The sequence below is a fragment of the Azolla caroliniana genome, unplaced genomic scaffold (assembly GCF_043228905.1).
Source record: "Azolla caroliniana isolate FFs.n. ecotype wild unplaced genomic scaffold, voAzoCaro1.0.p SCAF_6, whole genome shotgun sequence".
NCBI classification, from domain to species: domain Eukaryota; kingdom Viridiplantae; phylum Streptophyta; class Polypodiopsida; order Salviniales; family Salviniaceae; genus Azolla; species Azolla caroliniana.
The window spans coordinates 3975964-3993593 of NW_028230441.1; the positions used below are offsets into that span (position 1 = coordinate 3975964).

General features: G+C 39.9%; 2 protein-coding genes across 2 annotated transcripts; both read right to left on the minus strand.

Annotated features, from left to right (window-relative positions):
• Window positions 1-1327: 1327 nt before the first annotated feature.
• LOC147862665 (double-stranded RNA-binding protein 6-like) lies at window positions 1328-11161 on the minus strand. Its single transcript, XM_087320859.1, has 3 exons — window positions 10873-11161; window positions 10565-10784; window positions 1328-2410 (listed from the first exon to the last, which is right to left on the minus strand). Exons 1-3 carry the CDS (start codon window positions 11119-11121, stop codon window positions 1620-1622), a joined length of 1260 nt encoding a protein of 419 aa, XP_087176985.1. The 5' UTR covers window positions 11122-11161; the 3' UTR covers window positions 1328-1619.
• A 3277-nt stretch (window positions 11162-14438) lies between these two features.
• Window positions 14439-16883, minus strand: LOC147862666 (F-box/kelch-repeat protein At5g15710-like). Its single transcript, XM_087321714.1, has one exon. The coding sequence runs from the start codon at window positions 16783-16785 to the stop codon at window positions 15205-15207; it is 1581 nt and encodes a 526-aa protein (XP_087177840.1). The 5' UTR covers window positions 16786-16883; the 3' UTR covers window positions 14439-15204.
• Between the last annotated feature and the right edge of the window lie 747 nt (window positions 16884-17630).

The window sequence follows — 17630 nt, forward strand, 5'->3', positions numbered from 1 at the left end:
TGACAGATTATTCGAGTGAAATTCGATCACAAGATACATATTAGACAAGCTTACATATGAAAGTTTTTCAGGTCTAACAACTGTACATAAACTCGTGTAGAGAATCCCCATTCTCTAGTCATCTTGCTTGTAGTGTATACCTTTATGTTATTCAAGCTTGACCTTGAAGTATGGCATACATGATATTATTTCAGATTGAATTTGTTAAATTTATTTATATAACCTTGAAGATGGATGTTTATTGCATTTTACAGAGCCATGTTTTACCATTAAAATGAATAACACCGAATGTAGAAATATTATTTCAGATGAAAGTTATTAAATTTACTTATATTATCTTAAAGGTAGTGTTTCTTGCTCTTTACAGAGCCATGTTGTACAATCAAAAGTGAATAGCATTAAACATAGAAGTATGACATACAATATTGTTAAATTGTTTTAGATAGAAATAATTACATTTACTCATTATCTTGAAAGTGGATGTTTCTTGCTCTTTATGGAGGCATTTATTGCATACAGTAAATTGATTCGATCAGAACTATAAAATGGTTATAGAATCAGAACTATAAACAAACAGTGTATAATGAACATAAATTTATTGACCATCGTAAAGAGTAATGGCGACCTCAGAAATACCCAGTTTTTCCACTGCACACAACATAGTGCATAGGGACTAGTTTCCTTATCGACAAGTCTTAAGAGTAGCGATTTTCATCTCAGCACATAAAAACAGATGATATTTCAGTTTCAAACCTGTTTGAGTAGTGATAAAGGCATCAAAATTTCCGAAAACAGCAATCATTGCCAAAATTGGATCACAAAAGCATAAAACATGATTCATTATCGTGCATTCTCATTTCATTCATTACATGGTAAATATCAATGCGGATAAGCAATAAACCTCATTCAATAATATGCTATGATGTGTTAATAGGGAAAGCCTAAACCTCATCTGATTAATTTCTTTTCATCTGTAAGAGAAATTTTGAATCACCTCATTTACTGATTCGATAAAACATAGAACACAATCCATTATCATGATTTCTCATTTCCTCCAATATATGGGATATATTTCAGCTGCTATTAAAGTTATACATGATAAGCAATAAACCTCATTTATTATATGTCATTAAGTGCTAATAGTGAAATCCTAAACCTCATCTGACTAATTTCTTTTTGTCTATAAAAGAATTTTTGAATTGCCCAATTCAAAGACAAGGGAAGGATACAAATAATACAATGCACTCATTTTTCTTTCTTTTAACATGTTCTTAGGTGGTTTACTTATGATGAGATCTCCAAAATAAATTAGTAGCCTTGCAAAAACTTACGCCCATAACCATTTATATTAAAAGAAAAAAGCGCTTTTACATACATTGCGAGATTTTATTCTCAGAGAGTGTCAGTAACATATACAGTTCTAGCAATAATCCTCATGCCATTGTAAAACCTTCAACCACACATTATGGCTGAGCTGTGTAGAATCCTTCATAACGTACGTGTCATGTCCAAAAACTGCTAAACTTGTTTGGCTTTTAACTGTTTTAGTCCCATGATGGTGTCCACAAAAAATGTCCTGCTTTGAATGTTCGGCCTAAAGTATTTGATACGCTGGGTATTCAAAGTCTGAGCTGATTTAGAGCCTGTAGTGATGCTGCTTCTTTTGTCTCAGTGATGTCCTCTTCAGGAAGTGGTGGTGGTGCAGAGCAAACAGGCACTGCTCGACGAACACGTACTCGTGGAGCCAATGACAAGGCGGGTTTGAATGTTGGAGGATGAGGATTAACCTGAGGTGCAGGGGGTAGCATACCCATCCAATGGTGGTTCCCAGGGGCCACAATCATCTGGTTATATGCTGTGGGCACAAAGGGGAAGCCTGTGTCTGATACATTAAGATCATTACCGTTATTAACTAGCATGACTGTAGATGGACATGCTTGGAACCAGTTGTTTTGTTCATAGTCACGCTGCATTTGATTCGTTGAGAAAACTGTAACATGGGACTCTGGCCCTAGAACCAAGGGCATTCCATGGATTTGTAATGGTACTTGACTAACCATTCCACTTGGCTGGTTCACAACCCATCCGCTAGCTGCACATGATTTCTCACGGCTCATTATGTTCTGACGATCAAAAGCATGACCATATGACCCCTTATTTTCATTCAGACAATCATTTGAATGGCCCGTTCCTTTTTCAGAATTTTGTAACAGAGGAATTATTCGAACACGTTGTTTTGTTTCGGCCCTGGGGATCTCAGTCCGAGATTGTGATGGTGGTGGTAGTGGTTGTGATATCTGTGCATCACTGTCCTTTTGAGCATTCAGTAAAGCCTGTGCAATGAGTTTCTGTAACTGTTCTTCATTTGTATCTGATAAATCCTGCTCTGATGATTTGGGACCCTGCACAACTGCATGATAAAACTTTTCAACTTCAGACACCATCACTATATTCGCATAATGAGATACCGGTATGTGCAACAATGTCATCAATATCTATGACAATCAGAATGTCATAAATGTTGTGATGTAAAATATTACAAATCCCCATATGCTATTTCTTACATATGAGGAATAATACAAAAATGTCATTTTGCAAGTACCTCCACAGAGGAACATTAAATCAAAAAGCACAATCGTCAGCTTTACTACTGAAGAAGAGAACATAATTGCTCTGTATAAAATTATAAATTACAATATCCATCTACAAACATCTATATGTGAAAAAGGAAGAGGAATTGAATGAGGATACTATGAATAGGAAATTGTGCCAGAACCATTCCATACAAAAATATTTGCAAATAAAAACCATAAAAAATACCAAAATAATACATAGTATCTTCCGCTTGTAGGTAGAGGAACACTGCATTTATCAGAAAGAATAAGGTTGCTTCTAAGATCATTTAAACAAACACATCCAATAAAGAACAATATCTATATTTGAATCACATACATTATGTTACCTTCATACGGATGCTTCAAATCCAAACTTTGGCAATAAAGGTCACTTGTCTAAATATTTAGAGATCACTCAAATATAATTCTTCTCAGTGGCTGAAATGTGATCACCCCAGCAATTAGGATGTCCTTTAATTTAGTGCAAGTCCCATATTATGAGTATGATTGTCTTGTGTGAGCCTTATAGTCGACCCGATAGAAAATCTATGTAGATAAGAGAAGAAATTCTACTTATATTTGCGGCTATCAAGGTAACCCACTGGGATAGGTACCTGGCCAGAGCACGAGTTAGAAAATGTGCTCAAGAAATATCCCTGGGTTAATTTAATATCCATCACTGACATGTGTGCGCTTGGTACACAAGTGTCCGCCAAGACTTTAAATTGCATTTTAAAAGTCATTAAAAGACATTTTCAATATTGCGGCAAATGTAAAAGTAACATTTGTTCCAACTTCTCCTTCATGTTCTAGGTTATTTATGATGCTTATGAGGACATTGGAACTTAGAACCTTCTGAAAGTAAATAATGTCAATATGAAATCAAAGGTTAGAACCTTGTCAAAAACCAAAGGAGATTAGAACTTTCTGGGCACTGGATATAACATTATTATTATCATTCAAATTCCTGTGTCCATCACATTTCCTCCTAATAATATGTTTTACAAGGAGTTTCAAGATGAAAATCTCGAGTTTAGATGAAGCATTAACAAGCTTCCACATGTGCTTGCTAATCTCAAATACAATCCAATGGATCCGAATTCTTCCTGATCAGAAATCTTGGAGGAGTGCAAGTATATTAGAATGTATTTTTTGAATAAGTCCCTTCTTGAATTGAACCCTTCCTACACAAAAAATATTGATTTTCATGGCAACACAGTAAAAATGTGAATGGTCAAAAAACTTGGGGACCTGTTCACTAACAATATCGTGAGGAAGTTCCTGACACCTGAATTAATAGTAAAATAGACCTTCGTAGTTTTAATAATAGTTTTTGAATAATGGAATAATCTTTGCAAACCTCATCCTTTATTTATAAAAAGAAATGTGGAGTCTCTGAGATGTTTATCAATCACTGTATGTTTCCTGGACTGTTTAAGACTTAATTGTTTGAAAATTTTAAATTCCAGATCTGCTGAATGTGATGGCTATCAATCCTTTATATTTGAGTTGTTTTTTGACATGTCCAATGGTAGGGACTAGCGTTTTCAAATCATACAAGCTGTATAGGGACAGAATAAATGTTAAAGACGATCACTTTGAACCTTAGACATGGAGCATGTTGGTATTAGGAGAACACCACAAATAAACTGTGGAGATTCATTGCAATATTAACCGTGTAGGCCTTCAACTATCATTTGTTACCTCAGAACTCAATCTTGTAGGCACAGTTGCAAGCAATGGATGTATCTTGCAACCCAAAAAAGCCTGGATGTCTTTTCCAGATGCTGTTAGTGAAGGTTTTTTTCCAAGTTTTGTATGTGTTTTGAATCTTTTTGATAATTTTGGTGGGGAACCAATACATATCTAAATGTGCCTTAAATTTTATCTTGTTTTGCTGCCCACAGCTCCTTTAGCATCCTTTACCCAATGTTTTTATCTGTTGTTTGTCTGAGGTTACCTATCAGTTTCATTTTCTTTTCTTGCTGTTTGTTTTCGATGAAGTCTCACTTGAAAAGTGATGAAGAATTCACGTATAATGCCTACAGTCTCAGACATATATGGCTATTAATTATTATAGATACCTCATATTTTATATTTATGCATTCTGGATCCTGAACTCCTTGAATCTTCAGAAACATGCATGGTACTTCTATTTCAGTACCGGTACGCTTATATTATATACTAATTAATATCTGGTGTATTACGCTTTATGATTTATTGTATTTTTCTGGATATGATTCCTATTAAATGTTTTAATGTTAGTGTTTTAAGTTTTGTATTTTAAATTCCAGATTTTAAACTACCTGCCTATATAATGAAGTGCTGATTTCTTGGGGGCTGGAAACTCTATTTTTGCCATCACGTAACAGCTATCCTAACACCTATACATATTGTTTGCATTATAGCTTTCTTCTACCTCTTCCTGTGTAACTTTCTTATGTCTTATTAACCCTCTTTCCTAAGTACAATCATCTCTATGCATAACCATGGAGAACAGCAACGGAATAGAAACAGAGAACATCTCCTATTTTGTTTCTTTCTGAATTGCAATTTCTTTGGTCTATAGTTCATACTTAAAATGTCTTTAGTGCAAACTTTACTACAAAATTCAATCTATCTTCACCATTTCCTATTTTGGCTGATGAATATTGCAGTAAAAAACAATATTGGTTAGAAAAAATCTTTTCTTTTTTGCAATGCAACACAGTTTCCAAGCACGAGGTAATGCTAAATATATAGTGATGGCATTCCCACTTCTCCTGTCTGTCTCCATCCAAAGTGCATAAGGTATGTAAATGCAAAACCCACAAATGTGATGCACAAAGTATATTATATCCTAATATTCACCCCAATATTAATAAGTTTGTATAATCCAATGCCATGTTGGAGGGTGGCAACCCCAGACCTGCACTCTCCTTCATCTTTATTATCTCTGTTCTAAATTCTCTCTTCCTAGATTCTTCTCTCTCTAGAATCTGCAACTCTTTAAATGCCTTCTCTGTCTAGAATCTGCAACGCTTTAAATGATTTTTCTCTCTTCCACTTTTTCCAAGATATTCCCTCTTATTCCTAGTTTATTGCACTTGTTTGGTAGTACATGAGTCACTTAACTACCAAACAAAAATTTCACCCACTTTCTCCAATTTTGTATAAATAGGCTTTACCAGCCTCTTTTGTAAAGACTTTTACTTTTGCTACTACTTAATAACAAGCTCTATTCTTTGGCTGTCTCTACTCTTTGCAACCATTTTTTCTACTGCTGTATAACAGCCTTCTCACAGCTTGGTTGTGTCTATTTTGTTCTAACTGTTCCGCTGCTGCTATTAACAGCTTTTCTCACATGGTATCAGAGCAGTGAGTTCTCCATATCCTCAGCCTGATTTTTTTGCCAAAGAGCACACAAACCAATCTTCTTTTATCCCTCCCTCCCAATCCTCTAGAGGAGGTTCTCTTAGCAGCCACCATCCCAACCTACAAAGGAGGTTCTTCTGTTTTCTTTTCCACTCATTTGAGCCTCACCTAGCATCTAGGGAGAAGCAGAAAGACCCTGCACATCTACTTACAGCTGCTGTAAATTGTCCAGTTGTAGCTCAAGAGGAAGATATCCATGGCCTCACTTGCCACCATTGTTTCATCAACCATTCCCCAACTCCCCAAAGAATCCATCTTGGATAGGAACAATTACTTGGATTGGGAACTGCAGATAAAGACCTTGCTACAGTACCATCGTCTATGGAATGTAGTCAATGGTAGTGAGAAGAAACCACCGGTAACTTCATCTTCTTCACCCAAATCAGTTGCTGGCTCATCTAAATCTGAGATTGAAGCTTGGCTCGATAAGGATTCTCGTGCTCATGCTTTCCTCATGTTTAATATTAAACCGAGCATCGCTCGTCAATTTCAAGACACAGATGAAGAGACAGCCAATGAACTATGGGCAGCCATCAAAACCAGGTATCATAGAGCTAATCATGCTCAAATGATAGTTATTGAGAGCCAACTAGCAAATCTCAAGATTCATGACACTCCAAACATCATGGATCAAATCACGTAACAGGAACTAATTTCCTTGTGAAGCAAGTCAACCGAAGTTGAGTTTGTGCATCGTCTAATGATAAAGTTCCCTGAGTCATTCTCAGCCTTTTGTGACACAATTTCTCTTCTTCCCAACACACCTGATATGAATACATTTCTTGGCCTGCTACAAGACAGGGCAACAAGGAAGAAAAGTGCTCAAACTTCCAATGACATGCTTCTACATGCGAAAAGTAAAGGCAAGTGGAAGCAAAATGGTAATTCCTACAACAAACCCAATCCAAGACCACCAAACAACCCAACCTACAAGGAGCTTACCTGTCATTATTGTGGCTACAAAGGTCACATTCAGCCCAACTGTCAGAAAAGGAAAGGAACAATGCCAAGAAATCTTCTTCAACCAAAAGTCAACCTACACCAAAATCAAACTCGGTCCACTCAGCCAAAGAAACGGTTTTCCTTGGCATTGAGGAACATTCTTCACATTTGTCTGGAACAACTACCTCAACCATTGATGAGTGGTTAGTAGACAGTGGTGCCACTACACACATGACTTATGACAAATCCATTTTGCATGATGTGAGGCCTAGCTCCTCCCAAATCTCCATAGAAGATGCCTCAAGCATTGAGGCTCCGTGTGTGAGTAATGTGTTTCTTAACACTTCTTCAAATGACGAACCTGCCATTCTTCAAGATGTGCTACATGTGCCTCACATCTCTGCCAACCTACTTTCAGTATACCGAATCACTAAGCAAGCTTATGGAGTCTACTTTGATAGCTCAGTTTTGGAAGTCATTGACACCAACAACCTACAAATTGTAGCTAGTGGCACACAAGAAGGGGGTTTATATCGCCTAAAAAGCTCCCATAGCCCCTTGGAAAAATCTAAATCTCATCTTCTCCATCTTCTTCAAGGTTCTCATGCCTTGGTGGCACAAGAAGATCACACGTTGTGGCCTGCTAGGTTTGGTCACCTCAACTACGATTCTCTACAAAAGCTCTCCTCTTCACAGCTAGTTGAGGGTCTTCCTATTTTCAAAACTCCCAATACCCCATGTGTTGCTTGTCTTCATCGCAAGCAACATCGAGAGCCTTTCCCTCATGAATCCACTCACCATGCAACATCTATCTTGGAGTTAGTGCACATGGATCTTTGTGGTCCCATGAAACCCACTACTCTTTGTGGTGCACGCTACTTTATGCTCATCATTGATGATTTCTCCCGCAAGGTTTGGGTTTATTTTCTTGTACAAAAATCTGAAGCCTTCACAAAATTTCAAGAATGGGTAGCTCTTGTGGAGAATAATACATCAAAGCAATTTTGAAAGATCAGGTCGGACAATGGTGGAGAGTTTATCTCCGAAGCTTTCCACCATTTCTGTTCTCAACGAGGCATTGCTCGCCAATTCTACACCCAATAATCCTCAACAAAATGGAGTTGTGGAAAGGAAGAACCGGATAGTCCAAGAGATGGCTCGTACAATGTTATCTCAATCTGATCTTCCTCTCTCGTTTTGGGGTGAAGCTGTCAACACAGCAGTCTACATCATCAACTGCTGCGCAACAAAAGCAATTGTTGCAATGACCCCTACAGAAGCATTTACAGGTGTAAATCCCTCAGTAACTCATTTTAAAGTATTTGGTTGTGATGCTTATGTTCACATTTCAGATCATAAAAGGACTAAATTTGAGTCCAAAACCAAGAAATGCAAATTTCTTGGTTACAACACACAATCTAAAGCCTACAGGTTACGGGATTTAGAATCAAAGTCCCTAGTCATCTCTAGGGATGTTCATTTTGTGGATTCTCAGCCGGATGACTCTAGGATTTTACCTAAGTTCACGGTTGAAATCCTAGCTCCTCCGGAATCTCCTATTTTAAACGAACATGTCTCACCTTCAAGCCCCCCATCTCCTCCTACTCAATCTCTAACTTCGCCAACAATTCAAACCACTCCACTTGTTTCCCCTCCCTCTACAAACCAGCTTCCACCACTTCCCAAGTGGTTTCAAGCCACCATTCGTGATTCTCATCTCTCCGATGTTGAACTTCATGAGTATACATCTGGTTCTCCAACCAACAAGAAAAGAACATGTAAGTCACAACGGCCTCTTCACTCATGCAACTTTGCCTTACTGTGCACTGTTGTGCAATCACAAGAACCCACAACAACAAAAGAGGCCCTTGTTCTTCCAAAGTGGAAACCAACAATGGAAGTTGAACTTGATTCCATTGAGCGAAATCATAAATGGGAGCTGGTTCCACGGCCTCAACATCGACAAGTCATTGGACTGAAATGGATTTTCAAGTCCAAGTACCATGTTGATGGTACTTTGGATAAGCACAAGGCACGTTTAGTTGCACACGGCTACTCACAAGTCAACGGAGTGTATTACGAGGAAAATTTTGCTCCAACAACAAGGTACACCTCTATTCCATGTGCGCTTGCACTTGCTACTCATAACAAATGGCCCATTTTTCAAATGGATGTCATGGTATCTCAGGCAGCTCCTTGAGACCTATAGCATGTCAAATTGCAGGCCACTCTCCTGTCCAATGGATCCAAACTCAAAGCTATCTCGTGAAGACAATTCTCCCATATTTGAAGATATCACGAAATATAGAAGGTTAATTGGGTCCCTTCTTCACTTAACTTACACCAGGCCTGATTTGTCCTATAGCGTGAGTATTCTCAGCCAATTCTCAAATGCTCCAAGACAAAGTCATTGGCAAGCAACCATTCGAGTTCTTCAGTATTTGGCCAACACACTCGACTATGGTCTGTCTTTTAGAGGCAGCATTGAGCTTGTTTGCTACTCAAATGCTAATTGGGCTGGTGATATTGATTCTAGAAGGTCCACCTTTGGCTATTGTTTTATGTTAGGTTTAGGCTTGATTTCTTGGAAATCGAAGAAGCAAAACTCAGTTTTTACTTCATCGACAGAAGCTGAATATCGCGCCTCCTTGGATACTTGTTGTGAGTTGCTATGGTAATGCAATTGTTTTCTCACATTGGAAGTGACTCTTCTATTGCAGTTTTCACCGACACATAGCTCAGCATTTCATGGTAGAACAAAACATATCGAAGTGCACTACCATTTTGTTCGTGAATTAGTGAAATCACAAGTCATCAACTTGGCATATTGCCCTACTCAAGAAAATGTGGCTAATTTATTTACTAAGCCACTTCCAAGGAAAGCCATTGATCAGCTCCTCGGTCAACTCAATGTTGGACCGCCATTCTAGAGCTGAGAGGAGGTGTTGGAGGGTGGCAACTCCAGACCTGCACTCTCTTTCATCTTTATTATCTCTGTTCTAAATTCTCTCTCTTCCTAGATTCTTCTCTCTAGAATCTGCAACTCTTTAAATGCCTTCTTTGTCTAGAATCTGCAACGCTTTAAATGCTTTTTCTCTCTTCCACTTTTTCCAAGATATTCCCTCTTAGTCCTAGTTTATTGCACTTGTTTGGTAGTACAAGCGTCACTTCACTACCAAACAACAATTTCACCCACTTTCCCCAATTTTGTATAAATCGGCTTTACCAGCCTCTTTTGTAAAGACATTTACTTTTGCTGCTACTTAATAACAAGCTCTACTCTTTGCAACCATTTTTTCTACTGCTGTATAACAGCCTTCTCACAGCTTGGCTGTGTCTATTTTGTTCTAACTGTTCCGTTGTTGCTATTAACAGCTTTTCTCACATGGCAGAGATATATGTATTGGAATTTCAAAATTGTTAAACTTGTGAAATTCAAACATAAATACAGATATTAAGAACACACATTAAACAGATATCAGTATTTATGTTGTGTTGTGTTTCTTAAGAGAATTCGATTTAGTACATTCTAAGAAGATAGAAAGAAGACTGTGATTTTATTTCGCACAGCAAGAAAAGTTTGTTTTACTCACGTTGCTTCAAAGAGGCCCAAGCTACCATGGCAGCATTCTTCTCAGCCTGTTTCTTGCTTTTTGCAGGCTCCCCAGCAAAGCTCATCCCTGCCAGCTCCACCGTGGACACAAAGGCAGGCATATGCCCTGGACCATACCTCTCAACAGAGTAGACAGGCAGCTTAATCCCTGCCTTTTGGGCTGTTTCTTGCAGTATGTTCTTGCAAACACCTGTCTCATCCTAATAGAAGATCAAATAAATTTATTATTAAGAAAAGAAAATATAGAAAAGATGATGTGATGTATGTACAGGTGGGCATATATCATACCAGAATTTGTGTGGTGAGGGATTGGTTGGGACCTTCGGTGTTGGACAAGACATTGATGGCAACCTCAGCAGCTGCATGTTCTGCTTGCCTTAGGCTGCTGTAGAAATGTGGGCTCTCGAAAGATTCACCATTGAAGGATACAGTGGCCCGGAAGCGAGGGCCGTGGTCAGGACCCTGGCGCACGCACGAATATGAGGGCAAGTTCAGCCCCCTCCGTTGAGCTAGCTCTTGCAGCTTGTTCTTGTGCATCTTTCTCGTCTAAATCTGTTCTCTTCTCTTTGGAGAGGTACTACGGAGAGAAAAACAAAAAACGAAAGATCTATATAAACAAATGCATATATGTATGTGCATCCACCCTGACCATAAGCCAGCAGGTGACTAAGTGGCATGAACATTTTCTTGTCAGGAAAGAGAAAGAGAGGGTAGAGAGATTTGATTCTTCACGCAATTCGCTTACCTATGTGCATTAGATGGCAGCAGCAGTGATGGCGGCAGGCGCGCCACACTTGTAGGCAGGGGAAGTAAAAGGGGGGAACAAAGATGGGAAGGGGGAAGGGGGGACCCGGGAGATGCGAATCCTGCAGACAAGGGTTTATTATTCCAAGTACGATTGATTACTCGATGCGTGGAAGAGATGGAGGAGGGGGTTGTGCAGAGAGCAGCAGCTGAGAGACGGGAGCTCCCTCAGTTTCTGTGTTTTCTGTCTCTGTCTCTGTCTCTGTCTCTGTCTCTGTCTCTGAGTGTGTGTGTGTGTGTGTGTGATATGGAGAGAACTAAAAAGAAGAAGGAAGAAGATATATCCTTGTGCTTATATTATGTGTGTATTCATTCATTTCATTCATTCATTCATTCATGTGGTTACATCTTCCATAACTCGGGATCGTATCATCGTTGGTATTGCTAATTAGTGTATGAATTACACGGGCTCGTCAACACCACCGCCTGCTAGAGAAAAGGAGAAGGATTTTGGGGGGGGAGGGGGGATGGGTGCTCCCAAAACACACATTGTCAATCCCCCAATGCTCCCCTTCGACCTATGATAGCCTTTTCGACACACGTCTTGCCTCCCATATTCGTTGTCATGACCATGTTTTGCAGCCATTCATCTTGGAATGATGGTCCAACAACTCTCTCCCTAGGGTGTACGTATTCTTCTCCCAAGAAAAGCCCCCTTTTCTCCGTTTGCCAAAATGAAGAGGTCCTTCATTGCTTTTGAACTGGAAATTTCTTCTTCCATGCTCTTTTCCCATTTCCAAATCAAGAGCTTTCTTCTTCCATATGTTGTTCAGCAATTTCCAAAATGAAGAGATTGTTGCTTTAAAGTGGAAAGGAAAGTGGGTTGTGTTTTCTTCACGTATGATTCATCGAGATTGTTGCTCTGAAGCGATAGTAGAATAAGAGGAACATGTGTCTAATTATAGAACAAGAGAAGACACCAAATCCTCCACTGGTTAACCTAAAAGCCAATGGAAATAATCTGTGGTAGGGTCAATGACGTCACAATATTTGGTCACAAAGTGGTCACTCCAAAATTGTTGAGGATGCTTCATAGAATAGAAGCAAGAGATAGGAATATTGTTCCAACACAGTCTCAGATAGCACCTGATTACTTGGTGGTGGGAAATCATATGCTTTATACTTGGGTCATAATCGTACTTTTGGAATATGATGATTGATATTTAGCCATCACGTGGGACTCAAAACATAACCAAACAATGTCATTGTTAATAACAATCTAATGACACCTTATAAGAAACAAGAATCTCACTAATGAAGTGCATGTCGTGAATAAAAGATCAATCCCGCATAAATGCTAGTGCTTGTTCTCACATATTGTTTATAGTGATCAAACCCGATTTCTTCAACATTATCCAACTGCCTCAAGATAAGTCATTTCATCTATCTCATGGATGTTATGAATTTCTCCTTTGCTAAATGCTTCTTAATGCCATCAAATCAAAAACATAAAGTACACCTAAAAGCAAGTTTGAATATCCATAACACAAACAAAGGACATCGGTCAACATGTAACAAAATAGGCCTCTCTTATGCCATTAGTTATAAAATAATATATGTATGCTAGAAAAAATTTGGTTAATGTCTTATAGATTCAATTTGGCTTATTTTCTCCCCAAACCATTTTTTGATAATAGGAGTCAGCAAAAAAGAAGAATTGAAATGTTTTTAGGCCACAAGCATAAATTGTGACCATAACCTTTTTAAAGCCCTATAAAGGTTTAGTATAGCTTGTGAAGTGGAGAAGGGTTGAGGAGATAGGAGAAGATGCCACACTCTTACATCACAATCATGCAACATCAATTGCACTAGTTTCAACACACCACTTGATAATTTCATATTCATCAAGAGTCGTGCTCTCCCTAATTTCTCCATGCAATCTTGAATTTGGAATAATTCCAATAGTCACTAGATGGATGAGCAACAAATTGGTACAACTTACAAGCAATTCCGTCCAAGCCATTTTTCAACAATATGTGGTTTTGAAACATAAGTTCTTGAGAAATTGATTCACATTGTTCTTGAATGCATAACTATATTTGCAATAGATTTCTCAATGGTCACTTTTGAAGATATTATCAATTAGCAAGAGAAACAAATTGTTCACCAATTCCCCTAAATGCCATCAATTATGTGTGAGCAACTATACTAATACACATGTACAATGCATTAGCATGCCATACACTTGGAGATTGCTTTACTTAGGGGCTCCAACCAAGTTGAGACCCCAAACTCTTGCTTTGTTACAAGTCAATGCAGAATTAGTGCATACATCTACCATGACGTCTTTCCCAAAATCAATTTTTAGATGATTAAAAATAGAAACTTAATTGCTAACGATAGTGTCACAACTTCCAAGTTGTGTTGATCATTTATGTTTGTGTCACATTTCATAGTGTCTTCGTTTATTTTGTGCTTTTGCAAAAGTTTAGATAGCATAGTACTTTCCATGTGATGATGGGCGTTTTCATCTCTTTACTTCATTACCTCATGTAAGCTGATTATGAGCCCTTTTTGGATTTAAATCTAAATGCAAACTTCCATACAATTGAGTTGTAAAGCAGCATAGTGTCGAGGGCTCAACTTTCCCCACTTCTCTTTTAAATTTCTTAGCATCCGATTAACTTCTCTTTCCTCTTCAATTGTCTTGTCATGTTTGAACTTAATGCTTGATCTACTCTTCAGTTTTTTTGACCCCTTTCCACTTTGACAATGCTTGGAACAAGTCATTTGTCATCCACCTAACATGGCTTGGTATCCTTAACCTACCCTTAATTTAGCCATGACTAAAACATGAGAAGAAGGCCAAGGTAGTTTACATACAATTCACAATAAATAAATAAGCCAAATTCCATATGGTGTAGTGGGATGAGCCTATCGATGAATACACTATGAAAGACGCAAGAAAGAGATCATGATGGTATGAGTTCACATGAACGTTATTGGGTATCAAAAGGAGTAGTCATTTCAACAGCATCTACCTATCCTAAAGAAAAAGGGGGGTTGGAAACAACCAAACACGATAAAAGAGTGAACAAAGAGTAGCTTAATCATAGAAGTGAGCTAAAACAAACTTCATTATGATCTGATTGAAAAAATCACTCCTTATCAAATTTGTACATACAAGGCGTTGGGATCACTATTAAGCCAGAACAGCTTGGACAAGAAAAAGAAAGCCTGATGAGGAAACGAATATTTGAAAAGAATCAGGTATGCATATTTACATAACAATAAGCCCTTTTGAAAAATTCAATCATCATATATGATCAGTTTATATGTCTTATTTTGAATCCATAATGATGTATAAGGAAATAAGGAAGGTGTGTAACAGAAATCATCATATAAATTCCAAGCCCTTCCAAGCTTGGAAGATGGGCATGGTTTCTTTTAATGCTAAAAAGTAAAAAAAAAAAAATTAAAAAAATAATACATGAGGAAACATGCCCAAGCTTAGTGTAGCTTTGGAGGAAGAAATGAGGGGTTTTTTGATTGATTGGGGGAGAAGAGGGGGGGCTCTTCTCCTGTTTGATTTCATCTGAGTAAAATAAAAACAATTAAAGAAAATGTGTAATTAATTGGTGTGTAATAATCATAATTTCTTCTTGTGTGTAGTAGCAGTAGTAGTTATTGTTGATGAATGAATGTATGTTTTTTTTGCTTTCCCCATTTCCCATCTCACTCCTATGGAGGAGGAGCCAGGAGGGATTTGTTTTCATTTTTCAATCCACGCGGAACTTGAACCTGCACTGAACTGTTAAAGCCGTTAAGCCGCGGTTTTGCGGTTCGGTTTGGTTCAAACCGAACTGTCGGTGACTGTTAATCCACAGGATCCAAGCCGGGATCAAAGGGCAGGAGGAGAGGGTGTGTGAGGAGCGGGCAGCCGGAGACTTGGTGCCATGTGTTGTCCAGGGTATTGTAGACCAGGCCATGGTTGTAGTAATACCTGCAGAAGAAGATGAGGTGGCCATGCGCGGTGCAGTAGAAGCATTCGGAGGGTGAGGTGAAGAAGCGGTCACACATGGCGCGGGGCATGCGCCCCACCTCCCGCCACCTCAGCGTCCCGGGATCAAGGCACCAAATGTAGAGGCCCAGCACGTACCGGCGCAGGGCCTTCCCAATCACCAAGATGTTCCCGCTGCACTCGACCAGGTGCCGGAACTTGGAGAACCCCGGGATCTTGCCCGTCCTCATCTTCACCCATTCTTTGCTCTCCACATTGAATGCTAGCAGCCCACTACCCGGCCCCCTCGTTAGGCACACGTAGTACCCCCGGTACTCCACTATGCTTCGGCATATCTCCTCACCTTGAGGTAACAACCCGCACTCCACCCACGCCCCCGTAGCTGAATCATACATCTCCGTGCTCCTCCGGTGATGGTGGAGGCTCGTTGAGTCCTCCACACCCCCCGCCACCAGAACCTTGTAGCTCATCCTTCCCTTGTCCACCACCATGGACACCAAGAATGGCACCCTGTTGTGATTCATCGTCGGTAGCTCCTTCCATTTCCTGGTCACCGGGTTACACACGATGAGGCTGGTATAGCCCGTGTCGAAATTGGGGCTGAGGAAACAGATCAGGCCACCGGCCGCACACACAGGGTATGCGACCGAAGGCAAGAAACCCAAGGGGAAGGTGTACCACCTGTTAGAGATGACCTCGTAAGAGGAGAGTTGTTGATACCGCGAGCGATTGAGGGCGAGGAAGTATGCTCTCTGATGATATCGGTGGTGATGATGACGAAGGGCACTTGATGACAATGAGGAGGATGCTTGAAGTACGATTCGGTTTTGCATGAATGCGCGCGATAATACAAGGGCGCGCCACGATGTGCATACAGTGCTGAATCGGAAGAGTGTGTGGATGGGCAGGAAGGCGAGGATGTGCTCCACTATCTCCTGTGGCAGTTGGGGCCAAAGATGGGATTGCAAGGTAGCCAGATGTAGCGGAGGCGAGGGCGGGGGCGGGGACAGGGTAGGGGGGTTTATGGTCTGGCAGAGAATCGAGGAGGAAGAAGAAGATGGTGATGATGATGATGAAGATTTTGATGATGATGATGATGGTGATGATGATGAGAAGGCATCGTCGTTCACAATAATGTTGGCTACGCTGCTGCTCTTCCTCCTGATGCTGTTAATTTCAGCAGTGCTGCTCTTTATACAGATTCCCTTCTCGCTTTCCACAACAAGGAGAGAAGATGGGTACTGGAAGTGACCATCCCCAGAACAATCCCTAGCGTCATTCGTCAGGAGGGCTACTGAGACATCGTGATGATGAATGCAGGACAAGGCTATGTGATGATAATGATGGGGATAGGGATGGCGGTGTCCTCCGATGGATATGGAGAGACGGGGGAGCTTGTTTGGGGGTTCAAAGATGGTCTCTGCAGAGAAGCTCATGCTGTTTTATAATATCACAGAAAACCCTGTGTCGATCGGCAGGAGATGCATCATCATCATTCGTTGCAAGGAGAGGGTATGCGTGCCTGTGTATTTCCTCTTTACATGATCTCAAAAGCATCAGGGACTTGCTTTTTCTACATGATCAAGCAAAGGAAATGGGGGGGGGGGATGTATTACCAAAGAATATCTGAAGATTCTCTGTGAGGACAAGAATAGGAATCGCTTGGTTTTCCATAGCCGAGCCTTCTCCTCTCAGGCGATCATGATTGTTTTCTTTCCTCTTTTGTTCTTACTAATCTCTTTTCTTGCTAAAGGAGCCCAGGATTTATGTTATGTGATTCTTACCTGTCTGCGCGCCTGGAATTAAAACACAAAAAGGAAAGCGCTCCTTGTACAGGATGGATTTGACAGCACGAATCTCCTGCATTCGAGCGGCGATCTTTTCTCAACGCCTTCTCCGTATGGTTTTATATCAGATTCATGGAGTGCGTATGTGATGCTTCTGGGAGGAGGAGGAAGGGAGGAGGAGGAGGAGGAGGAAGAAGAGCCATTGAAGGAAAAGAAAGAGAAAGAGAAAGAGAAAACACAGACACGGAGGCGGAGAAAGAGAAAGACAAACACAGACACAGACACAGACACAGACACAGACACAGACAAAGAAAGCAGAGAGAGAGAGAAGGAGAAAAAAAAGAAAAGACAAAGAGAGGAAAAGAAGAAAGAAAGAAGAAAGCAGATCAGAGGAAGAAAAAGACAAAATATAAAAAAGGTCCAAGAAGCTCTCTGTCTCTGTCTCTGTCTCTCTGTCTCTCCTCTTTTTCTCTTTGGTGTTGGTATCATGGGTC